The sequence below is a fragment of the Lasiosphaeria miniovina genome (assembly GCF_030549165.1).
Source record: "Lasiosphaeria miniovina strain SMH2392-1A chromosome Unknown B0T26scaffold_5, whole genome shotgun sequence".
In the NCBI taxonomy this organism is placed as follows: Eukaryota; Fungi; Ascomycota; class Sordariomycetes; order Sordariales; family Lasiosphaeriaceae; genus Lasiosphaeria; species Lasiosphaeria miniovina.
This window is the reverse complement of record NW_026848224.1, coordinates 3559859-3584888: the sequence shown is the minus strand read 5'-3', so window position 1 is coordinate 3584888 and position 25030 is coordinate 3559859. Positions and strand designations below refer to the sequence as shown.

General features: G+C 55.3%; 7 protein-coding genes across 7 annotated transcripts; 4 read left to right on the top strand and 3 right to left on the bottom strand.

Moving 5' to 3' along the window:
* Window positions 1-214: 214 nt before the first annotated feature.
* B0T26DRAFT_650442 (WD40-repeat-containing domain protein) lies at window positions 215-1853 on the top strand (the record flags this gene model as incomplete). Its single annotated transcript, XM_060438179.1, has 2 exons — window positions 215-758; window positions 823-1853. 2 exons carry the CDS (start codon window positions 215-217, stop codon window positions 1851-1853), a joined length of 1575 nt encoding a protein of 524 aa, XP_060294791.1.
* A 1756-nt stretch (window positions 1854-3609) lies between these two features.
* Window positions 3610-8498, top strand: B0T26DRAFT_649079 (glycosyltransferase family 1 protein; the record flags this gene model as incomplete). Its single annotated transcript, XM_060438055.1, has 5 exons — window positions 3610-4549; window positions 4606-4703; window positions 4762-5205; window positions 5268-8084; window positions 8193-8498. 5 exons carry the CDS (start codon window positions 3610-3612, stop codon window positions 8496-8498), a joined length of 4605 nt encoding a protein of 1534 aa, XP_060294790.1.
* Window positions 8499-11024: 2526 nt separating this feature from the next.
* B0T26DRAFT_650064 (uncharacterized protein) lies at window positions 11025-13697 on the top strand (the record flags this gene model as incomplete). Its single annotated transcript, XM_060438148.1, has 2 exons — window positions 11025-13337; window positions 13398-13697. The coding sequence occupies 2 exons, from the start codon at window positions 11025-11027 to the stop codon at window positions 13695-13697; spliced, it is 2613 nt and encodes an 870-aa protein (XP_060294789.1).
* Window positions 13698-14622: 925 nt separating this feature from the next.
* On the top strand, window positions 14623-15664 carry B0T26DRAFT_753567 (NADH-ubiquinone oxidoreductase subunit; the record flags this gene model as incomplete). Its single annotated transcript, XM_060445704.1, has 4 exons — window positions 14623-14673; window positions 15031-15137; window positions 15327-15479; window positions 15616-15664. The coding sequence occupies 4 exons, from the start codon at window positions 14623-14625 to the stop codon at window positions 15662-15664; spliced, it is 360 nt and encodes a 119-aa protein (XP_060294788.1).
* Window positions 15665-16377: 713 nt separating this feature from the next.
* B0T26DRAFT_753566 (uncharacterized protein) lies at window positions 16378-16743 on the bottom strand (the record flags this gene model as incomplete). Its single annotated transcript, XM_060445703.1, has 2 exons — window positions 16378-16468; window positions 16613-16743. 2 exons carry the CDS (start codon window positions 16741-16743, stop codon window positions 16378-16380), a joined length of 222 nt encoding a protein of 73 aa, XP_060294787.1.
* A 1301-nt stretch (window positions 16744-18044) lies between these two features.
* Window positions 18045-19760, bottom strand: B0T26DRAFT_650928 (uncharacterized protein; the record flags this gene model as incomplete). The annotated part of the gene is made up of 2 exons (XM_060438231.1): window positions 18045-18468; window positions 18625-19760. The coding sequence occupies 2 exons, from the start codon at window positions 19758-19760 to the stop codon at window positions 18045-18047; spliced, it is 1560 nt and encodes a 519-aa protein (XP_060294786.1).
* A 1777-nt stretch (window positions 19761-21537) lies between these two features.
* On the bottom strand, window positions 21538-22083 carry B0T26DRAFT_677795 (uncharacterized protein; the record flags this gene model as incomplete). Its single annotated transcript, XM_060440147.1, has 2 exons — window positions 21538-21862; window positions 21935-22083. 2 exons carry the CDS (start codon window positions 22081-22083, stop codon window positions 21538-21540), a joined length of 474 nt encoding a protein of 157 aa, XP_060294785.1.
* Between the last annotated feature and the right edge of the window lie 2947 nt (window positions 22084-25030).

Genomic DNA, 25030 nt, shown 5'->3' with positions numbered 1-25030 from the left:
CCGGGGGTCCCCAACGCGCCAAATCGCGTTTCCGAGTTTAATTGATTTCTATATCGCACCGTGCCGTTGACTTCGCATATTCTACAGTTGAGGCAATCATTAGACACTTTTTTGTGTGCCAGAATAGAAAGCACCTCCATCCACAGTACACCACTGCCTGTGTTTGCCAGGCTCCTTGCGAAAGCCGGCAAGCTTTCGAACCACGACCGCGACAATGCCCCCCAAAAAGGAGCCCGCTATAAGCGCATTCGAGCGCAAGCGCCTCGAAAATATCGCCAACAACAATGCCATCCTAAGCGGGATAAGCACGACCGCCGACAAGATAATTCCAAAGCCTGCCGCCCCTAAGCAAAAGCCGAAGCGTTCGAGCGCGCCGCGAGTAAAGCGCGAGACCGTCCCGAGGGAACTTCCAGCACGCGCCACCCGGCAAAGCAGCAGGCTGGCCGGGCTTGACGCAGACTCGACGGTGCTCAAGCGCAAGGCAGAAGTGGAGGCAGAGGTGGAAAGCGAGAAGGCTAGGGCGAAGAGGCTGCGCGTCAGCGGTGACTTGAAACTCGGCGATATCAAGGTCGAGGGTCGCAAATGGGAGGCCGGCGTGGACGTCATGGCTGCGCTCAAGGGCCTGGGCGTGCGAGGCGCGCAGCCCGGTGTCAGGACATTTACAGACGAAGACGTGGAGGAGACTGCCGACAAAAAATTGAAGGACCTGAGACTGCGCATGAGCGGTCTCAAACTGTACGAGAAATGGGCTGTTAATGGTAAGTGCTCTTCGACCTTGTATACCGCCGCCAGCGCAAGCTAATTCTAGTCGACCGTGATCAGACATCAAGGTTGTACCGCAACGCGTCTACTCCATGGGCTTCCATCCGACGGAGGACAAGCCGATCATATTCGCCGGCGACAAGGAGGGCGCGATGGGCGTGTTTGATGCATCGCAAGCAGTCCCCAAGATCGAGGACGACGAAGACGAGGAAGCAGAGTATCCCGATCCGGTAATATCTGCCTTCAAGACACATTCGCGCACCATCACGTCGTTCCACTTCTCGTCAGCAGATGCAAATGCCGTGTATTCGGCCTCTTACGATTCATCAATTCGCAAGCTTGACTTGGACAAGGGCATCTCTACCGAGGTGTTCGCTCCTGCTGATAAGAACGAGGACTTGCCGATCAGCGCCATAGATATGCCGGCAACGGACCCGAATGTCATCATTTTCTCCACGCTCCAGGGCTCCCTTGGACGTCACGACATGCGCACAAAGGTGGTGGATGCGGAAATCTGGGGACTGACAGACCAAAAGATTGGTGGCTTCTCCTTGCACCCGCTGCACTCGCACCTTGTCGCCACGGCATCGCTTGACAGGACGCTAAAGATCTGGGACTTGCGGAAAGTTAGCGGCAAAGGTGATCTGCGGCACCCAGCACTGCTTGGCGAGCACGAGTCCCGGCTGTCCGTGTCGCACGCCAGCTGGAGCAGCGGCGGGCACGTTGCGACGTCAAGCTATGACGACAGGATCAAAATCTACTCGTTCCCGGATGCCGGATCTTGGAGTGCGGGCCAGAACCTGTCAGATAGGCAGATGGCGCCGGCCCACCAGATACATCACAATAACCAGACGGGCCGTTGGGTCACTATCCTCAAGCCGCAGTGGCAGCAGAGCCCGCGCGACGGGCTGCACAAGTTTGTCATTGGAAACATGAACCGTTTCGTGGATGTATTCGCAGCCAACGGCGAGCAGCTTGCGCAGTTAGACGGTGACGGTATTACGGCTGTGCCAGCTGTTGCCCATTTCCATCCTACGATGGATTGGGTGACTGGTGGCACAGCCAGCGGCAAGCTGTGTCTGTGGATGTAACCGGGTCGTTTTTTTGGGAGCAGGAGTAGTCAGTGATACGCATGAACACACTGCGGAGAACCGTGTAATAGTTGTGGGATGAGATAATAGAACCTGGATTGTTATTTATGGCACGTTTCGCGTGTTGGGGGTGGACTCCCTCCGGTGTGGTCGATCTCTAGCCGACAGAGGCCGTCTACCTGCTAGTACTATTTTGCGTGTGCATTCGCTAAGAGATGGCTGGAAGGGACTGCCCGAATCTGTGCCACCATGTTGGCCAACAATTACAGGTCTGAATAGTAATCTGGGATGCTGACCAAAAATGAGAGGTAAAAATGCAACTGAAATCCTTGCTTGGCCTTCCATGTTCGCAGAAATCAGGTATAGGTACTCAGTACCCAGGCCCTTTATTTCTGCGAGCCTTTGTATGTGTTTTGTCAGTGGCAAAGCAGATCGATTAGACATCGCTTGGCACCAAGTCAATTAAATGGGAACTGTTCGTATATCGTATATTTTTCTTACTTTTGTTTGTTCGCTGGGCTTGCTTCCCTGCAATGGATGTGCTCCATTGCATGTGATGCCACGCCCACTGGCCCGTGTCCAGCCTATGTATGTACAACATGGCTGGGGCGGACGGGTCAGCTCACCAGGTCAGGAGCTTGCCAATTGCCGTCGGTTGGCGCCCTACTCAAACCCCCCACTAGCCAACCGAGACTCACACCTTATCGATAAGATTAGCGTCGCCCAGTTGCTGCCGCGATTGCGGATGTCAGCGTGCACTTCCAATGTGAGGTGGATAGTGTTCCGGAACAGGCCTCGGATGATCCACCGGCCCAGAGCAGGGCAGTCCTTGAAATTACAAGAGTCACCGAGAACACCGAGAGGTGCCGTCATAACACTGCAACCTATGCGCACGAACTCGCATGCTTCAACAGAATCTGAATTTTGACAGCGCATTCGCCTCGTCTGACTGACGGGTGCGAAGTCCATGTATGTATAGCGCAGTCCGGGCGACAAAGTGGTAAGGAAGCGCCTGCAGTTTAGAGGGTCTTCAGTGAGTGCTAACCTCAGCTGCACTGTAAATACACTACACCCTCCTCAAGATCAAGGCCCGGCAGGGCGACTGCTTGGCAAACACCCGACACCTGCCGGCGCCATTCTGGACCCGCTGACGGGACGTGCTGTCACTGCAAGCCCTACCAGTGCTAAACCCGACTGCAGACAGACCTCACCGCAACCTGGTAGGGGGCCAACCCATCAACGGGGGCACGCTCACTGGTCAACGGTAGCCGTCTCGTCGACCCCCGGCCACCCACAGCGACCATTGCTCGCCTCTCGGCCATTGCCGTCCACCTGCGCATCTGCACACTCGGCTGCCAGGCAGATCAACCTCCCAGCACCTGATAAGCCTAACTGGAGGTTGCCGATTTAGGTGAGTTAAGGCGCCAGCCGACCTCCCCAGCCATCACCTCGCCGATCCGCTGTATCCGCCCTGTGCAGCTAGCCCGCACTTGGTTTGCCTAGGGGACGTCGGTCTTCGCCTTGGCCCCAGGCATCCGGCCATTGTCCGATTGCAGGTCATCCGATCCTCGAGTTTGCCTCCATCTGCCTAGCTGTGCCTTTCGCGATCGACTGAGGCGGATGGGCTTGCATTGCGCGAGGTCTCGAAACCTACAGTTTACAATTTACTAATAATCTCCAAACAGCATTCGGCCCCTTCCAAGGCCCGGTGTCGCCGCCAGATAACCCATCCCGTCTTTCCAAGCCACAAACAAATATGGCACCCTTACAACCGACGGCAGCCGGCAGCGCCCGCCTACCATCCCACTCAAGTCCCCTCGCGTCGCAGCCGTCCCAATCACGGCAGCCCGACCCTCCGTTGTCCGCACCCACACGGTCATCCATTGCCACGAGCGCCGACGAGCCCACCGCACGGCGCGTGTCGAGAAAGCTCCAAAAGAAGCGCCGCGAAACGGGCCATACCCCTACCATGGAGCTGCCGGAACGTTTTAAAGAGGACGGCGACCATCCCGACGGCGATGAGGATGTGTTACAGCCGCAGGGTTATGCTGGGGGCATGTTCATGAATATGAACCAGAGCATATTTGGCCTGATCGCTGCGGCGGGCAGCCAGGTGGACTTCACCGACAGGTTCGAGGGACACAGCTCGGACGAAGACGAAGGAGAGGGCGTCATGGCTATGACCATTGCTGGGCACAAGAGAACACCTCGACAGGAGAGTTTAGGTTCGCAAGGTGGACCTTTCCCTCTTGCGCAAACCACGATTCTCAGAAAGCCTAATGCGCCTGGCACCAAAGCTGAAGGGTCCCGCCATCGGAGAAAGATATCGGAGAGCCGTCTTTTACGGTCTGTGTCTGGGCTTGCCCGCTTATCCTCCAAGTCCAAAACCTCCAAGTCCCCGAAAGAAATACCTACCGCAGCAGAGGAGCAAATTCGCGAACCGGACCAAGCACCGGCTGCAACGTCAGATCTGGCGCCCAGCATCGAAATCACGAGAGCCGAAGGCAGGCTGGCGCCCGTTATGAGCAGGATGCTAGAAGCCCGCGCCGAGATGGCATCGCGACCCAGCTTCGACCTGGATAGGCTGTCGGGAGAGCAAGGGCGAGACGCCGAAGTCGGCAACACGGGCCCAACAGAGCTGGCCATGAAGCTCAAGGAGATATTCGAGTTTGACAGCCCAGAAGAGGTTATAGAAGGTAAGATTCTAGGCCGATATTTTGTCGGGACTGGGCATCGGCTTACACTGGATCAGAATACCCGTGCTGGCTGCTCCAGCACGTTCTGCTCCAGGGCTACATGTACATAACGGCGCGCCACATCGCCTTTTACGCTTACCTCCCGAAAAAGGCTGTAAGTACGCGCGCACCTTGCTGGTAGTGGGGTCTGATGCTAACTAACATGGACACAGAACGAAGTCGCCAAGTCTGGATACCTCTCCAAGAGCGGGAAGCGAAACCCCAAGTACAACCGGTACTGGTTCCGCCTTAAAGGCGATGTACTCTCATATTATCGCGACCCTCAGAATCTGTATTTCCCGAGCGGCCAGATCGATCTACGTTATGGTATCTCGGCCAGCGTTACCGATAAGGAAAAGGATAAGGATGACGTACATTTCACTGTCACCACCCACCACCGCACTTATAACTTCAAGGCCGACAGCGTGCAAAGCGCGAAGGAGTGGGTGAAGAGCCTGCAGAGGGTAATATTTAGATCGCACAACGATGGCGACAGCGTCAAGATCTCGTTACCCATCGAGAACGTGATCGATGTCGAGGAGACTCAGATGCTGGATTTTGCAGACACCTGCAAAATCCGGGTGATCGACAACGATGAGACTTATGCCATCGATGAGGTACGTCAGCTCTTTTTTGTGATCCCCGCTTTGATTCATCGTGTCTAACGACGAGCTCGCAGTATTTCTTCTCATTCTTTAGCTTTGGCAAGGAAGCGCTCAATGTTCTCAAGATCTTGGTTGAGGACTCGTTGGCTCAGACGCCTGGACTGAACGACCTTGCTCAGGTGGCGGAGGCTGAGGAATTGAGCTCGCATGAAACGTCATCAAAGCGCACCAGCACGAGCGGAAGTCGGGAGCGCCCTCAAAGGCCCCCCAATATTCGCACCAGCAAACTTGCTGAAGTTGTCCGGGCTACGCTCACGCCGCTATCGCCCGGCCATCACTCACCCAGCCCCCGGGCTAGTGGGGAGTTGACAAGAAGCAGCTTTGATGCGTTCCGCCCTTTTGGCCGGCGAAGCTTGGACGTCAGCCAAATCATCGGTCCGCGGCCGGACTCGCCTCGTAGGAGCTTCAGCGACAGCCGGCGGTCCCAGTCGAGGAACCGATTGGGCGACAGCCGCGTCCGCCCCGAGAAGCAAGGAAGCAGCGATTCCTATGTTCAGAGCCTCGAGGATCCAAGCCAGGCAAGCCTCTCAGCGCTCATCGTATCAGGAAGCAGCGAAGACCAATCCGCAAGCCAAATATTGCGAGGCAGCGACGTCTTTCATAGTCCCACAATCCGACGATCGGCATCCCAGTCTAGGGCAGCGGAGGAGCAAGATGAACGTGGTGCACGTCCAATTATACGACATCACACGTCTGGTCTGGTTAAGTACTCGCCCAAACATGCCTCAACCACTGGTCACACCACCGACCCTGGCGCCGGCGAGCACGAAGGGATCCCTTCCACGCCGACGCTGCAGAGCATCACCAAGATGGGGGGCTACCCATTCCAGAGGGCTAACGCGATTATGGGCTACTTGGACCGACAGTCTCGGCGCATGAGTACCCTCTTGGCAACCGAGTCTATGGGATACGTGGAGAAGGTATCGGGCATGTGGAAAGGCGGCAAGAAGCACTACGATGAACCCTCGGGCCTAAAAACTGACGACGAAGAGATTGAGGATGACCCGGAGGAGAGAGCCAGCTCTGAAGCCCGCTTCCAGGCCCACTTTGCTCTTCCGGAAACCGAAAAACTCCAAGCTGCATATTTTGGATATCTAATGCGAGTCCTCCCGCTTTACGGCAAGATATACATCGGTGACCGCCACTTTTGCTTCCGCAGTTTGCTGCCTGGCACCCGCACCAAACTCATACTTCCTTTCAAGGACATTGAGAATGTCGATAAAGAGAAGGGGTTCCGTTTTGGATACTCGGGTCTCGTGGTGGTCATTCGTGGACACGAGGAGATTTTCTTTGAGTTTGGCAAAGGGGAGATCCGAGATGACTGCTCCGCTACAGTTCACCAGAACCTGGAGGCTACTCGCTACCTGCGCGAGTCCAGTCTGCTCGACCAGGACGAAATGGATGATGCCCAGGCTGCAGTTGCCGAACGCGATGCATTGAAAGAGGCGCGAGGTGAAGAGTTCGCCGAGCATGAAGTCAAGCTACCGCGCCAGAACTCGGGCTTTTCGTCGGAGGCGCCGACGATTCTCTTTGATGACCCCAAGGCTTCGTTCCTCAACTTCAAGCCCACCAAGTCAATGAAGGTGACGTGCTTGACTATCGGCTCGCGCGGTGATGTGCAACCGTACATTGCACTCTGCAAGCGCCTGATTCAAGAGGGCCACCGTCCTCGCATTGCCACCCACGCAGAGTTCAAGGACTGGATCGAGAGCCACGGTATCGAGTTTGCTAATGTTGGCGGCGACCCGAGTGAGCTCATGCGTATCTGCATCCAGAACGGCACGTTTACGTGGGCATTCCTCAAGGAAGCAAACTCCAAGTTCCGCGGCTGGCTCGACGAGCTCCTGGCTTCTGCCTGGGTTGCCTGCCAAGGCAGCGACCTCCTGATCGAGTCACCTAGTGCTATGGCCGGCATCCACATTGCCGAGGCTCTCGGCATTCCATACTTCCGCGCATTCACGATGCCTTGGACGCGGACGCGAGCATACCCGCATGCGTTCATCATGCCGGGACAGAAGATGGGCGGTGCGTACAATTACGTCACGTACGTCATGTTCGACAACGTATTCTGGAAGGCAATGGCTCATCAGGTCAACCGCTGGCGGAATAATACCCTCCACCTACCCAACACAAACCTTGAGAAGCTCCAGATGAACAAGGTGCCGTTTCTGTACAATTTCTCCTCGTATGTTGTGCCGCCGCCGCTCGACTATAGCGATTGGATCCGCGTAACGGGTTACTGGTTCCTCGACGAGGGTGGGGACAAATGGGAGCCACCTAAGGAGCTAAAGGACTTCATCGAGAAGGCACGCCGAGATGAGAAAAAGATCGTCTATGTTGGCTTCGGTTCCATCATCGTTCCGGACCCCATCAAGATGACCCAGGAAGTCATCGATGCGGTGAAGAAGGCAGACGTGCGCTGCATTCTCAGCAAGGGCTGGAGCGATCGCCTAGACTCGCCAGATGCCAACAAAGACCAAACAGCCGGGAAGGGAAGCTCTTCTGACAACACGAAAGTAGAGCCCGTACTACCTCCAGAAATCTTCCAGATCAAGTCTGCCCCTCATGACTGGTTATTTAAGCAGATCGACGCAGCGGCTCACCATGGCGGGAGCGGCACAACAGGCGCAAGTCTTCGGGCTGGCATTCCGACCATCATCAGACCCTTCTTTGGCGATCAGTTCTTCTTCGGCACCCGGGTTGAGGACCTCGGCGTTGGCATTTGCCTCAAGAAATGGGGCGCCAACTCGTTTTCACGCGCGTTGTGGGAAGCAACGCACAGCGAGCGCATGATTGTCAAGGCACGGGTCCTTGGCGAGCAGATCCGCAAGGTATGTGCTTATTCCTTCTTTATCTGGCGTCGTCTCGGACAACCCAAGTAGCGAGACAATATCGGTCTCTATTCTTTATGGCGAGAATGCTAACATGGCGTCCTTCAGGAAAATGGAGTAGACACGGCCATTCAGAGCATCTATCGTGACCTCGAGTACGCAACCAATCTGATCAAGTCGAAGATTGGCAAGAACGCATCGCGCCGTGATAATGCCGCGGCCGGTGGTGAAGCCGAGGCTGACGACGACGAAGCCGAGGAGGAGAGTTGGACGTTTGTTGGCGCCGATGCCGAAGCTGAGGATAACGTTGACCCTATCACAAAGCGGGCCGAAACGGAACCCAAAACTCCATTGGTCGGCAGCAGATCTCAAAGCAACCGATCGCTGGGTGGTGTTACTCCCAGGGTGGCCTAGAGGTGCACCACGTTGTGACATGGCAGCGCCGCGCAGTGTGTAATACGATAAAAATTATCAGGTACGCTCTGCTTGGTCATTCACTAGCTCATTCCCGTCTCTCGTGCCTCGCCGGATTCCTCATATGCCACTACTCATACAACTGCGCAGAAGCCTCCCGCTAACCCCTAGGTAACTTTCAGACACATTTATACCCGGCAGCCGGAAATTGATCATGGAACGACATGTTTTTTTATTTCTTTATTCTTCCTCTTTCCTCTCTTACCGTCCATCGCCAAGAAGGGCAATACATTAGAAGACCGAACACCAACAGAGAGTAGGAGGGGAGATTGCACCTTGCGGTGAATAGCATACAGCATGCGGTTAATAGAGCACAAGATAGGAGTTGGAGGAGTTTACTCATTGTGTTGCGGAGCGTGTCTGGGATAAAGCCGGTTGTGTACCTTATGGTTCACGCTGTGCATGGCTAGGAATGTTTTGAATCGGTTGGATTGCGTAGGGATGTTTTGTACACGGAGAGTTTTGAAGAGCGGCGGTTCTGGAGATTATCATTGGATATTGCCTTGGTTGGCTTTCAGTTTCTAGTGTGGTACTGGCGGTAGGATCAAAGACGGGACCCGGATAGACTCAACAGAGAGAGAGGTTGGATGGGTTGGTCGGGACCGATACATTCTAGAACCACGGGTAGCACAAGGTAATTCACATTCACTTTTTTCTTTGTATCTGTTCATTAGACTGTTTCTTGTCTCTTGGTAAACATTGCGGGTAGGAATTAAAGTTCACAAGGTATCCCAGAATTGCGACTGAGCAAGACGGCAACATCCTGGAATGTTTCTATCAGTCGATACACGAGAAGCTTGGATAATGGTATAATTGCTTACAGAGAAGCCTATATAATATTTGGTGACTCTTTGTGTTTGTCGGGCACTTTATCTACGGTAAGAACAAATCTTCATGGACAAAAGAGATGGCTACAGAGCCAATATAGGATATTAGCTTCTGGACGGACCGAGCCACATCGTCCCCCCGTTCGGCGCGAAAATGTCTGTTGACACCTGAAATGCAGCATTCCATCTCACCATTGCCAAGCCCCCGATGACGGCTACACTGCAAATACAGGCATTTATTCGGTTCTGCTATGCGTTGAAGTCGTCGCATTCGCAGACAGCTTTTACGGCTTTTAGGTAGCTGCCATCCAAGATCAAGAAGTGCCTGGGCAAGTCAGGAGACCAGCCAAGTCGTGGGCAGCGACACCTGATTGGCGAGGTCACACCATCCGACGACAAAGACCGGTCTCGTGTTACATACATCAGCCACCAATGCGAGAACTAACTGCCCTCGGTACTTCGAACCTCGAAAAAAATCGAACAGATTAAACCCAGCCGACAGTTAGCAAGCGGCCAGAGACTTGTGGCAACACGACTCCTTCCATTGCCTCCCACCGACGCGTTCGCTATAGTGCATCTTTGGCCGCCGCTTGGGCAACGCAGAGTCACCTCGTCATTTGCACGATTGACCGAGTCAGGTGCGGCAGGCCGCCGACAGGGAAAAGTCCAAGTCCAGCCATCCTGCCCCGCAGAGTGAGGCGCACCGTCAGGTAGCAGCCACAACTAACCCCGCAAATGGTAAGGAGTGGGTTGCTCAGGTCAGAGACAGGGGGGGCCGCTGCATTCACACTAATTGGCATTGGATGGCTAGCTCCGTGCCAATATCTCCACCGCGTACGCCTGCCCAGGTACAAAAGGACCAGCTCGTCCCGTCCAACTTTTGGGCCACTTCTTTTGCCGACGCTCGACGACAGCGCGGCCGAGATTTGTCATCGAGATATTCATCCCCAGACGCCGACTATTACATCACATCACATTCTGATCTTTTACCTTCGACCCTCATATGTATGCAAACCGAAGAGTCAGAGCACTGACCATCACCTGCGACTCTCCTCGGCGGCCGGTCAATTGCAAATCCATCTGCACCGTCAGTTTTGTGCCTTATCGGCAGCTGCACCAGCCACAGTCCCGTTATCAGTAACGCGCGAATTAGCGGGAGGCACGAAAACTCGCCCCACAGGCCACAGCTACCTGGAGCCTACGCTAAACCACATTGGACCCCACTGATAACTGCTTGGAGCTTCCCACCCCCTGCAGTCGTAGCGGCGTTGGTCGCGATCGCAAGGTTAAAAGAGAACGCTGCTCTCGCTCGCTCGCACTCGGGAAAAAAACACGTCCCAGGTCCACCGCAGCTGTTCGCCCGCCGCGAACCTTTCACAACCGCACGCGCTCTTTGCGCGATGGGTGGATCACATTACCTCGACGCCGGTATACTGTTGAAGCTTCCGTCTTGGGAAGCTCCCTCGTAAGCTCTTCAACCGAAAATCTCTTAGTTTATCGGCAACTTCCGCAAAGCGCGTGACTGACGACTACCTCGGGTGTTCGTCTCTATAGCAACATATTTTTCCTCGAGGCTCAGGTCCTCCCCACTCCCCATCTCTACATTGCCGACAAATAGGCGCTCCCCCGCGACTCGACTATGAGCAAAACAATCGGGCTGGGGAACCGGCTCCGGTATCCCATCACGATCGTCGAGCTGCTCAAGGGACCTGGCGAGACAATCAAGAAGCAGGAAGTGCTGATGCGCTACTCCTTCAAATGGATGAAAGAGGTTGGCGATACTATACGCGGCAACACGTGGCAGGAAGAGCAAACAACAATCGCCGACTGGGCATCGCCCACGGACGGCGAGCTCAGAAAATGGCACATCAAGAATGGGGAGCTCATCATGAAAGACGGGCCGTGTTTCGTGGTCAAAGAGGCGTGTTCGCACGAGATTCAATTCCAGGGACTCTGCGCCATGTGCGGAAAGGACATGACAGAGGTCAACTGGGCCGCCGAAGCCAGAGACACGGATCGCGCCCCCATTAGCATGGTACACGACCAAACCAACCTTACCGTCAGCCAGTTTCAGGCTACACGCGCAGAGAACGACCTGCAGCGGCGGCTCTTGCAGCAGCGGAAACTGAGTTTGGTGGTGGATCTCGACCAGACCATCATCCACGCCTGCATCGACCCGACTGTTGCCGAGTGGCAGAGGGATCCCAGCAACCCCAACCACGGGTCGGTCAAGGCGGTCCAGAGATTCCAGCTCGACGACGGTCCCCGCGGCGTAACTCAAGGCTGTTGGTACTTCATCAAGATGCGCCCGGGCCTGGAGCAGTTCTTGGCGCACGTCTCGGAGCTGTTCGAGCTGCACGTATACACCATGGGCACACGGGCCTATGCCCAGGCTGTCGCGCGCATCGTGGATCCCGAGCAGAAGCTGTTTGGGAACCGCGTCATCAGCCGTGACGAAAACGGCAACATGTACGCCAAGAGCCTGCAGCGACTCTTCCCCGTTAGCACTAACATGGTCCTCATTATCGACGACCGTGCCGATGTTTGGCCGCGTAACAAGCCCAACCTTATCAAGGTATCGCCATATGACTTCTTTCGGGGCATCGGGGACATCAACTCGAGCTTCTTGCCCAAACGCCAAGACGCGCTCGCACCAGACGCCGCCGCGGTGACGAACGGCGACAGCAACCCGAGACCCAGAGCAGGGCGAACCGTCGAGGCAAGCAAGGCGTCAGCGGCCGAGACGCTTGCTAGCGCCGGCGACGAAGCCGATCCCGAACTCACACAACGACAGTTGGAAGAGCAGGAACGCACGCTGGAGAAACAGATTAAGGATCGCCCGTTGCAGTTACTTCAAGAGAAACTGGACAAGGAGGACGAAGAAGCCGAGAGGGCATCGACCCAATCTGAAGACAACCAGGAGGCCCCAAGATCCTCCCCGCCGCTTGTGCGGCATCAGGTCCTCGTGGACGACGACCGGGAACTCGAGTTCCTGGAACAACACCTCACACTACTGCACAAGACTTACTACGAGGAGTACGACCGCCAACGCGCATCTGAAAGAGGCAACGGAGATGTTGAGCTCGTCACACCCGACGTGGGCCAATTGCTCGACTCGCTCAAGTCAAGGGCACTGCGCGGACTCAGGATTCTCCTTACTGGTCTTGTGCCAACCAACGTTGATATTTTCCAGTCCGAAATTGGACAACGCGTGCTTGCCTTTGGAGCCGACCTCCGCACAGATGTTTCCAGGGACCTCACCCACGTGGTAGTTAACAGCCAGCGCCCCTGGACCAAGAAGTTGAAGCGCGCGGCCCGATACCCCAACATCAAAATTGTGAACCAAGGCTGGCTCGCGGCGTGCTTCTCGCAGTGGGATGTAGTCGACGAGACTCCCTATCTCTTCCATGTCCACCCTGATATCCCAGCCGCAGAGAGACTTTTGGCTTCCGGAGGCGGGGCTGACACCGAGACGGATGCGAGTGAAGCCGACGATACGGACGGGAATGCGGAGGTCAGGCCCCGTGGTAGGATACTGCGTCTCAAGAGGCCGAAACTCAAGCTGGTTAGCGCTTCGGGCGAGACCCGTACTCTAGATGACGGCGAGGAGTCTGACGACGAAGACGAAGCAGAGGCGGCGGACGCCGATGATCTGCTGCCGGATGAGTTTGAGGATGGTCAGCTGTCCCCCATCGACACACTGAAGACATTTAATTGGGGTTCGGCGGATGAGGAACTTGACGAATTCTTGGCCGGGGCGTCAGACGACGACGACGACGACGACGGAGATGAGCAGGATGAAGACGACGCAAACGAAACTAGAAAAGACGAGGACTTCAAGGATGAAGACGCTTCCGAGACGACAGACTCGGAAGAAAACAGGCGTGCCAAGAGGAGGACAACGCCAACTCGAAAGCGCAAGCGCAAGCTAGACGAGTCTGGCGCGTCAGGCGTAGACACAGGTACCGAGTCTGAAGGCCCCGCCTCGGACGAGAACGGCAACGTGCCAAAGAAGCTGCGACGGGCAAAGAGCGCCCGGGGAACGTCGTCGCTGAGGAACCAGTACGACATCTCGGACAGCAGCCTGCCGACGCCTGCCGACGAGGACGACGCGTCCTCCCAGCCCAAACTGCCGGCATCGCGGGCGCAGGGTGCTGCCGAGGATGGTGGTGACGACGGTCTTTACTATATCGATGAGGCGGAGCTCGAGGCTGACTTTATGGCCGAGTTCGAGGCCGACGGATCGGTCCCGCAAGGAGAGGGCCTGGGCGTAGGGAAAGCCGCAGATGGCGGTGATACGGATAAGGGATAGGTTCCCACAGTCATGGGGGCGTTCAATGGGATGTATATTCCCATGGGTCCCTTGGGCGGATGGTGCTAAATGGTTGGGAGTTTTTGTCGAGTTTGGGCGATCGGTTGGTGGTTGGCTTTGTTGGTTGCTGGCGTGAGCTGCGGAGATTGCGCTGGTTATTAGTCTCCTTCTTTCTATGGTCTTGTAGGGTTAGGTATTGGTAGCATTCTGTAAGGAACATGTCACAGCCGTTCTGCTCGCCCCCCATCATTTGTGAGAACGGTGAGTGAGTCGTGGGGCTTTGGCGGGAGATGTTGAAGTGATGCATCCAGGGTAGATAAGTAATGGTTGGACAGCTCCCAGCTGTACACTTTGGCCTTCCTTAAACTACCGTGTAACCGTGTTACATTTATTCGTCAGTTAGGTCGAACTTTAGATATTGTTCCTTTCCATTGTTCCTTTCCATGTTCCTTCAAGACGGCACGCCGACCATTCACGAAAAGAAGCAGGGGTGGATCATCGAATGTGGGGGGTGTGTCCCTAACACCCGCAGCCGTTGCCCAGCCTTACGTGATCGGGGATTTGGTGCTTCCGCCCGCTAAACTTCAAGCTCTGGCTTGGATAACCTCGCGCGCGACTGGCGACGACTGACGACATCAATTCAGGCCTCCGACTGCCCGACTGCCCTTCCCACCCTCACCCACGGCACTTACAATCGTGCCAATTGCCATCGTCCGGGCCGGCCTCGCGCAGCTGGGGCTCCGTTTCTGTTCCGTCTCGACAAATCCCGATCGCTGGACCAAACCCCCCACGAACCCCGAAAACCTGTCCTCCCGTTTCCGCCGAGGAGCACTGCGAGGCAGAAGCGAAGCCCGCGCGGAGTGAACACACGAGGAGGGATACTATAACACCCAAGCCGGGGAATTGACACCAGAACTCGCCCATCATGCCGCAGGACATGCCGCCCGTCGGTGGCTACGACCCAGTTCAGTTCAAGGTGGGTTCGAGCTATTTTCTCCCTCTCTCGCCGACAACCGGGCTCTTTGTGGCCAGGCGGCCGGCTGGCTTCGACCTCGGGCAAGAAAGGCTGCGCAGGCTGGAAGAGCAAATGAGACCTGCGGGGGGGCTGTGGAAGTCGGGAGCATACGTCAAGAGGGCTGCAGGATGAGGGTCTGGGCTTGGGGACTTCCCGCTCGAGATGCAGGGCAGGCGAGCAGCTATCTTGGGGGGAGGAGATCAGTCTCGCCGAGACCCAGACACGCACGGCTGCGAAAGAGAGCTCATTCTTATCGCCACGGGCTTTTCCTTACTCCCAAACGAGACGGCATAGCTAACGAGTCATCTGTCTGCGCAGCGCAACCTTCCCAGCAGCCGCTTCCGCCCAGGGACGCTGCTCGCAATCGGCGGCACCATCATGGTTTACGGCTGGTGGAGGCTGATCATTGGCATCCGGGAACAAAAGTAGGTTGCTTGGAATCTGGTGTCCGATATCCCACTGGTCTTCACTCTCGGCCGGCTCTTGGTTCCGTTCTATTGAGGGACGAGGGCGCCACCGTGGCGGCGCTCAGGCGGTCTACAACCACCCCAAGGCTACACTCAAACACGCCGAATGGCCTAGAAGAAATGGCCTTGCTAATATGACTACAACAGCGAACTCGGCCGCGAGAAGATGTGGAGCCGCATCCACTTGATCCCGGCCCTCCAGGCCGAGGAGGACCGCGACCTTGTCCGGCGGCATCTGGCCGACCAGGCGCGCGAGAAGGCGCTCCTGGGCGAGAACATCAAGGTGTACAACTCGGATCGGTACGTTGGTCTTTTTTTTCGTGCTGGGGACCCTGGCTCTGCACTTGCGCGCGATGGCAATCGCAAGACATGGGCTGGGTTCCGAAGAACTGCATTCACGTCACGGTATTCCAGTGCTAACAGCGTTCCCGCGCAGATATGTCCGCCCCACGTACGCCGTCACTCCGGGGTACACCACGAAATAGAAAGCTCACCACTATCCGGGGGGCCGGAGGGCTCCGCCGGTTGAAGTGGCCAGGCTGGTATGAACTCGAGGCGCCAAGGGCGGGAGACATGGATGGCACGCTCTGGGTCCCTCCCGCCGGCCCAAAATGTATATATTTATCATGTTCATACCTCTTGTTCATACCGTGTAGCCGTGTAACGCTGAACGCTGCAATAAAGGATGAGGTTGGAGATTTACTGAGTTCGTGGTAGTGAGGAAGACGAAGAAGTGTGTTTCTGGTCTCTTAAGATTTGACATGTGCTACTAAGCAAGTGATCGTTCTCGGGTAAAGACCCGAACAGCTGGATCTGGTGATCGTTCTTGGGTAAAGACCCGAACAGCTGGATCTGGTGCTGTCTTGCTGGCGCGTCCAATGACTTGCGTATTAGCCTCGGGCTGTTTCTTCCACTCTTCCTTTCTTTCTTTTGTTGTCTTTGCCGGTTTGACCTCGGTATCACATCTTGTCAGGTAAAAGCTACAGCTCCATTGCGCTTCTAATTCCTTAAGAGTTTCTCCCCTCGAATCCTCAGGGGTAGAAAGGAAGCAACTATTCTGTTCTGATCACCGAGAAAGTACACTCTTCGAGTAATATGAAGAAAATATAATAAATAAGAATGGATTATAGGACGTGTCCTGTATTTTACGCCTCTGCCATGAATGACTCGCGACCTCCGAAGCAGTAAATATTTCAACCTACTGGATCGGTGCGTAAAAGCCAAAGCAGTTATGAGGGTCATACTGCTCCTTGAGCCGCCTCAACTTGGCCAAGCGCCAGCACGAGTATCTAGAGAGCATGTCAGCAACCCATCACCAGACATCTCTGTCGAATCTGTTTGACTGAGCTGTACGACCCTTATCTACTTAACCATACATGGACTCGAGGCTCTCCTGCTTGACGGCGTAGTCAACATAGGTCTCCTATCGGTACTGATGCTGCAGCAGCGCCGTGCACATCTTCTCGCCACACTCGTGAACAAGCGCGTCCAGCACCGGGTCAGGAGCAGGAGCGTCGTACGCAAGGACGACGGAGCTGCGGGTGCTGCCAGTAAGTGCTTGCATGGAGGCAAAACAAGTGGCGGTACTTGACCGACTCACATTCTCTGCATCTGCGGAGGGATCTCGGACCATCAACACAGCAAACGAGAGTTTACGGCCCAGCTGAGAGCGGCTAAGAGTAAGTTTGACGTTAGCATCGTGGCAGCAGTCACAAAGACATTGGTCTAACTAGTGGGTACTCCGTCAATGATTAATCAAAGACACCAGTTCTAGTAAATAAATCGACAGAGAGCACTACATGATATCTTTATGTGCTCGGGAATCAACATCAGGACATCCACCATCCACTCCAGGGTCAACTTCGCTACTAATACACCCAGTATCATGGGTGATGCTAATGGTACCGTGTCATCGGTCACGATTACGTGCGGTTATTCGAGAACCTTGCATGCTAAGACTAACGACACGTGTATGTGAGGTTTCAAGATGACCTCAACTTGAAATGGGGGTGCAAAAAAACATGTTGTCGTGTGATAATATGGCATGATCAGTCTGGAGAAAGGGAAAAAGCGACACTTGGCTAATTTTCTAGACTGATGGGGAATTCAGGCGTTAAGAGTTGAACAATTTGGCCTCCTCCGTAGGTAAGATGTTGATTTCAAAGATCCGGGAAAGACGTGTAGAAAATCCCAAATAGAAGGAAAAGGGGTAAACGTGGGTTGGGTACCTACTTCAGCAACCAGGCACCTAATTATTTTCTTTACACCAGACCAATCTCAACATTACAAAGTGTAATACCACGTAGTATCACATTTCATAATGGCATGAGGGAATACGGCGAACCGAATAAAATGTCAGCTTGGTTTAAATAGCTTCTTGCTTACTGCTTACCTTACCGAGCAGTGCCCATGCAGGCGCCGGATTGGTCATCCTCGGCATATGCAGAGCTTCTAAAGATGTCACATGGTCTCAAAGGGCACACGTATCAATCGTCATTGCCTTCTTTCAGATAATTTGAGGAGGTTCTGCCCGGATAGACGAAATTAGAGTTGAGATCATACAAGATACCACCCAGAGAAAAGGGGCAATAAAGCCCGTACAGGTCACCGTCTACGGTGGCAAGGACAGCGTCCACTTTAGTTTGATAGACTTTGCTCCTAATCAGCTTACCACTACAAGTTTTTGTCCTCAAACTTTCCGAAAACAATATTACCGAAAGGGGGAAACATAACAAACTCTACAGTTGCCAGTTGCCACCCGAGATCAAGGTTCTGGGGAAGGCCTGCTTAGCCGGCAAAGCCCCTTTCCAAAGTCCCCCTTACGTATAAAATGGAGAATCGCAAAAGAGAAATCTTGATCCAAACCTACGCCTTGTACACCCTCCCCGTGCTGACATTGACGCGGCTCCAGCGCTGGCCGTCGCGCCACAGGCGGATGAAGCGCGCGGGCCAGAAGACATGATACAGCCACCAGGCGGGCAGGGGGTCCCAGGGCTCGAGGGTGGCGTCCTTCCAGCTGGCGACGTGGCTGGCGAAAAGGCGGGCCGAGGCCCAGCCCTCGTCGAGCTGCGCGGCCAGCTGGCCGTTGGTAGTCACGCGCGCCAGCGACAGCCACGGCCGCAGCACGAGGTCGAACAGGTCCTGCCCCATCCAGTAGTACCTGCGGTGCGAGGGCGTGAGGGGTGCTGACGGCACCGGCGGCGCGTCCTCGCTCAGCAGCAGCGACAGGTACTCGTCGACGAGGGCCGGCGTGTGGCTGAACAGCACCGCCGCCGTGTGCGCGCGCGGGCTGCTGCACTCGACGGCGCACAGCTCGAGCGACGGGTCCGAGTCGTGGTCGTGGTCGTGGTCGTCGGCGGGTAGTAGTAGTAGCAGGCGGCGGCGGTTGTGGCGGCCTCCGTCTCCGTCTCCGTCTCCTTCTCGCTGGTGCCGGCGCGGCGGCGACTGCAGCTTGTCCGGCCCGAGAAACAGGCGCGACCGGAAGTCGAAGCCGAGGTGCCCCGAGAAGCGTTCGCCAAAGTGCGCCGCCACGCGCCGCGTAAAGGCCAGCATCTTGGCGTGGTGCGCCGAGCCCGTCGGCAGCAGCGTGTAGTGCGTCATGACGTCCGACGTCGACGACGATGGACACGCCGCGAACGCCCGCACCTGCCCCCGGATCACCACCGCGTGGCTGCAGTACTCGTGGCCCGGGACAAACTCCTGCACGAGGACCGCCGGCGTGTTATGTCCTGCTCTCTCCCCCATGGCGGATAGCGGCAGCGGCAGCGGCAGCTGCGCTACTTGCGTTTTCGTCTCATCGCGCGTCGGCCGCGGAAGCAGCAGCGGCTGCTGCCCCCCGCCGCCGTCGTCGTCGACGCCGAGCGGCTTGACCAGGTACTGGCGGGGAGGGCGGTCGTGGTCGTCGAGGCCGGGGCCGTGCTGGCCGCCGCGTTCTTCCACCGTCTCCACGAGCTGCTCGCGCGACCGCACGACGGCAAAGTCGGGCACGGGCAGGCGCAGGCGGTGCGCGAGGTCCATGAACAGCGCCCTGTCGCCGAGCGTGCAGGCGCCGTCGACGCCCGAGTGCACGGCCTTGCAGAAGGTCTGCGACCGGATCACGTCGCAGGCCAGCGCGTCGTGCAGCGCCATGTGCGCGTCGTCCGACGCCGAGATGCATAGGTCGACGCCCTCGGCCCGCACGATGCGCAGCAGCCCGCCGATATACTTGCTGTCGGCTGCGTTCTTGGGGAGCGGGGTGTTGGCCGGCGGCCGCGCGAGGGCGTAGTGCCTGTGCACGGCCTGGGACACGGCGCCGACGGACAGCGGCTCGGTGTCGGCGCCGATGACGCGGTGGCCGGCGCGGTGGAAGAGGCGGGCGAGGGTTAGGCCCTGGGTCGTGCCGACGCTGGTGATGAGGACCGTCTTTCTCTGGGCGGCCGGGAGCGTCTTTTGGGGGCCGATGGAGCCGTAGCCCGTGACGCGGCTCCAGAGCCACAGCAGCACGATGACGGCGGTGTCGAAGGGCAGCAGGACGATGCTGAGGTGGAGGAAGAAGAGCGTCTTGACGTGGCGCGATGTCACGAGCGCGTCCAGCCACGACATGGCCGCGGGGCCATCTACAGGCGGCCGAGGGAGTGAGAGGTTGCTCTGAAGTAGCTTGGCATACGCCGTGGATAACACGACCTGGAGAAGGTGTTTTGCAATCATGATAGGCTGCAATGACGGGCTGGGCATGGAATGGCGAGGTCCGAGGTTGGAACTGCGTTACCAAGGTAGATATGCTTTTGGTTCTCCTTTCCCAAGTCCAAGACGTCATACATGAGACTAGGGCCTGGTGGGTTGTCAGCTATTCGGTGAGGAGAGGCGCGTGGCGGCGTCTTGATCTATTTCCCAAGGCTAGTACTAGCCTATTGGCGGTTTCGGCTGGACTGTGATTGTCCATTGGGTTGTTGTCGATGAGGTTTGTCCAGCTGCCAGAGAGTCCCACTGTAAACAGATAAAATGATCAGGTTTCCCCTCCAGGTCGAAGAGGTCATTTTGGCCCAAACATGCAAGGAGTGATTGATTGCCGCCGTCAGATCCATGCTTGTCAAAAGTGTCAAGGACATGACTGTCCCCTGCAAGAATTATTCCACCACTGAGCGCCGGGTTCCATTGCTGAACAGTTGTCAATTACTGCTCGTTTGCCAAACCAAACGCTCGTTGTGGCAATATTGGACGACTGCAGATGCTTGGAGATAGGAGAGGCGCTGAATGCCTCATTTCCCCGAATAGTAATGTGACCAGCCCCAGCAGACTGGGAAGCGCATGTCATCTTTTCACTGATAGTTGGTAGAACTAAACTGGTCACTTCACACAAACCTTCAATCAGTAGACGACAAAGAGGTAATCAAGAGAAGATGGAAGATGGAGACAGGTAGAACACCCGCTTGCAAAAGGTCTATAAAATGCTGCAAGATTCTGGCTCACAATCTTCTCATTTAAGCTCCTTCGTCAATGTACACTTCAGCAAACAGTTTCCAAGAACAAGCAAAGTCGGCACTTTGCCAAGCATCAACAACAGCCCTAATTAAACACCTTCATTGCCAGTTTCCCGAAAACGCAAATTACCGCAAGGTCAGAAGTCATGACTACTCCAACCAAGACTGCTCCAGCCAAGACTACTCCAGCCAGGTGCAGGTTCATCATGGTCAACTATCTGTGCGGCCACTACGAGAAGGAATATTGGGAATACTGTGAGCGGGCTTTGGCCTGCGGGTGTGACTGCACAGCAACTCGCAAGTTCATGGAAGCAGTCGAAACGGGGACTACTAGCTGCCCCGGCTGCTGGTAGGAGACCGGTCGAGCAGGCCCCTATCAAATCCCCAAGTGGACAACGAATCGTATCCAGGAGGACGTGGTGGGGAATGGTGGAGAACCTTGTGTGTATTTTACAACCGTGTTTGCGTTGCATTCTTTTCTTTCCTTTTTGTGGGAATACTTAGGTGGACTTCTCTGGAGAAAAAAAAAAGTCCTACAATAGGGATCGCGCCTATCTCTATTGTAACGCGTCATCGCTGTACTAGATAGAACAGGGGGTTCACACCGGTCTTCAAAGAAATCCAAAACAGTGGCATCCTTTGCATTAAACAACGCGACTAGCAGCGCCCCTCGAGTCATCCCTAGTGACGCGCATGTCTCACGTCCAGGGAGTGTCTGGATATAACAAAACCAATATTTATTAAGTGTAGCTGTTAATTTTACTCTTCCATGTCAAGCTCCCCCTCCTTGTCCTGCTGTACCCGTTGTGCCCATTCAATATCGAAGTCCCGAACATCCCACACATCAAGATCGCCTGACACGTTGCCAACAAGCCCAGCGTCTCCCGGCTTCGACCCGCTCAAAGCACCGCCAGAAGGCCGCCGACAGCCAATGCAGCTGCCGCACCGATCGCCCTCCCAGTCTCCCGCGGCCCTTCGTTCACGGTCGTCACCTGGCTGAGAAGAGACGTGCAGATGGTCGATCTTTCGAGCGGCCGTGCAATCTCGGGGACGCCGCGACAGGCCAGCCACAGGTCGCGGAGCTCCTGGAGGTGTTGCGACACCCACCAATCGCCCTCATTACGGTATCTCTTTAGCTCGGGGTAATAGGGCCCGAGTGCACCGACAATGGTGGGGAGGTCGCAGGCGTTGTGGGTTTGCATGTGTTCCTTGTCCAGCAGCTCTCTGAGGAGAGGCGGGAGCGTCGGGCCAGGCGTCAGCAGCGGTGCGATCTGGGTCACGGCTCTGGAGCACTACTCGTAGTCGCGGCGCGCAAGAGTGGCCTGCGGCGTGGTTTGGGGGCCCGCGAGCGCGGCCTGAGAAGGTGTGGAGTCTGCAAGGGCGGAGGCCGAGGCGCCGTGGGAGCCCAGAAGGGTGGCAAGGAGAGCGGCAGGGAGGAGACGCATTTTTGTGATTTGTGGAGACGGTTGAGTCCGTGCCAGGTTTCTGTTGAACTCGCAAGATGCTTGAGAGGGAAACGAGATGTGGTGTCAGAATAATACTGCGAAGAAACACTAGTTGGAAGGGCACAGAATTGCTGGCTGGCGGAAATTTGGAGAACAGAAGTGGCAGAGACTTTGGCGAGAACGCAAATTGGCCTTTGTTGGTCTTTCCTTCCCCCAACCATTCTGTTAAAGCGCTAGCATTGGGCAACGAAATCATGTCAGGTGCGCGGTGGTGCTTGCTGGGTGTGAAACTGCGCCTTCTCCCCTGAACAAGGCCCCCGCGGTCCGAGTTGGCAATGTCAGTTCGATTGCACCTTCCTCCTTGTGGTGTCGAAGCGCATTTCGAAATCGTACAACCCCCCCCCCGGTCGGATTGTGCCCAGCTTCTTTTACCCTTCTTTCCCACAATCATTTCTCCTAAGACAATCTGCGGTTTAAGTTGCCAGAATGGCGACCTCAGCTTGCTACGAATAACTTAAGCTTTGATCGAGGTTACCATAGAATTCTCTCCTGCTCCCAATGATATAATTACCGGTTCTAGAGTGAAGTGCTCTAGATTCGGTCACTTCGGAGAAACCCCAAGAAATCCCAAGCACAGAAAGGTTAATCTTTGAGGTGCACACATTATCCAGTCCAGTGTATCACCGCATACATAGGTATTACACCTGTTTGGTTGCTTATGACTCCGAGCATTAATTTTGGCACTGAAGAATGTGCCTATCGCCGTACTCGAAAAAGGGCGCCGTCCACGACTACCAAATTCAGTTGATGATTAACAGCCATTAACGTCCTCATTCTTCGAACACGCCGCACTGAACTGCCCGAGTAGCCTAGGGAGTGGCCGTCCTTGAACAACCTAGAAAGTGGCCGTTCTTGAACAAGAGCGCTCCTTGAACAATCCGCTGCGTTGGAACAGAAAATGGACATGGGTCTGGTATGAGACATTCGTCTGAGCTGCTCAACAGGGAACCTGGCGTTTGATTGGCTTCGCACTTGCTGGCGTGCTAAGAAATGCCAAGAGATTAGCAGATGGGCGCGCTCACAGTGGCCGCATATTACCTGCCGGCGTGGTTCTAGGCCATCTAGGGCGTCGGCCCCCTCCAGAGCGGCGTCAGGATGCTCCCCACGGTTGTCACGCAGATGCTGGCAACCATCGTGGCGAGTGGGCTGGGTGAGCTGACTGATTCACGCTTTCTTTTGTTTTCCGATCTGTCTTCTACCATCTGACAAGAGGAGGAGCCAGAGACCTGACGTGTTCGACTGCCCAATAACTTTGGATAGATAAAGCGCGCTGTTCCCGAGCAGCCCCTAGCCTGATAGAATTACCTATATTTTGGATTTACGTCAACAATCGCTAATGATCTAGCACGATAACGTGTTTGATAAGCGAGTTGGCCACTTTCCACCACCCTACACAACTATCGACAATTACACCACCACAACATTAGGAAATAACAATAACTGAACTAGAAATAGATGAATCAGACGATTCTGCAGCCTCCTGACACGTGCGTACATTATGGCCAGTCTTGCCGCACAGACCACAGCACCGAATCTTCGTACGAGCCCCCCCTACACCACGACCATTTGGCCGTGTTTCCTGGACTAACTGCTCATCCACAGCCTTCTGGTCCAGTAAATCCTGTGCCTCTTGTACAGTAAGTGACCCTCCAAGCCGAACACGTGTTTTTTTGGCCCTCTGTCTCTTACTAAGCCCCTCATTGGCCTTACATAGTAAAGAGACCTCCGTACGCAGAAGAGCCACCTCGTACATTACGGCCATTGTACCTTTGGCCAATTGGTCCACAGTAGCCAGCATAGGTGTTGGAGAACTGCCTTGATGGTTAGATATCCGGCCTTTAATAAGGTCTGTCTGTGAGGTGGCCTCTCGGGGGTTCTGTGGCGTCTGAGGTAGCCAAGGTAGTGCCGTTCCTGGGCTTGAGGCTGGTGGAGTTGGAGTTCGGAGCCGTATATCCATCTTGGAAATCACTCTTTCTGGGTCGTACGGCACAAGGCCGGCTCCGGCAAAGGCGCTTTGGATATTCTTGTCGGTAAAGGAGGTAGAAAATGCCTCTTTAAACGCGCAAAGGAATTCCAACTTGGTGATGTGTGTGATATACATACGCATGAGTTCCTCGATTTGATGGCCGTAAGCCCTCTTCAATGGTCCAAAACAACCAACATCCAATGGTTGGACAAGGTGTGAGGAGTGTGGAGGCATACAAAGCGTAATGATGTCGTGTTCCTGGCAGTAGGCCTCGAATTGGTCGGAGTGGTGGCTCTTATGGCCGTCAAGGATTAGGAGCCGGTATTTGCCTTTCGTACGAGATGTTGTGTGAAGATCGAAATGCCGAATCCAATCTAGGCCTTTCTCATTGGTAGTCCAGCCGTTATCGGTTGTACCGATGTACCAGGTAGTAATAACCATCCCAGTGGTGATCATACCCATCATAAACCCAGTCTCGTCGAAATTGTACGTATCGTCGTCAAGGATACCGTACTTGTCCTTAGTGTTATACACAAGTGCAAACCACTCACGAATAACCTTTGGATCTTCGCATTTAGCCCTTTGGTAGTCGTATCTACGCGTAAAACGCGCCCGAAGTTCTGGTTGGCGTTTAACGAAGTTGTAGGTCCAACGTTTGCCGACAGGTGGCGCGTCGCGTTCGCGTAGCAGTCGGTTGGCCATATCTTCCACAAAACGATGCCGAGGAGGAAATGCGCGTGTGCATAGCTCAGTAATATACTGAAAAATCGTATGCTCCTCTAGATCCGTAAGTTTTCGTGAATTGGCTCGAGTATCGTGTCGTGAAGGTTTGCCAGCGCGTTGGTTCTCCAGAGTATTCTTATTAACCTCATAGATCTTTGCTGCAGCTCGATTACTGAGATTTGGATTCTTTTGGCGCGC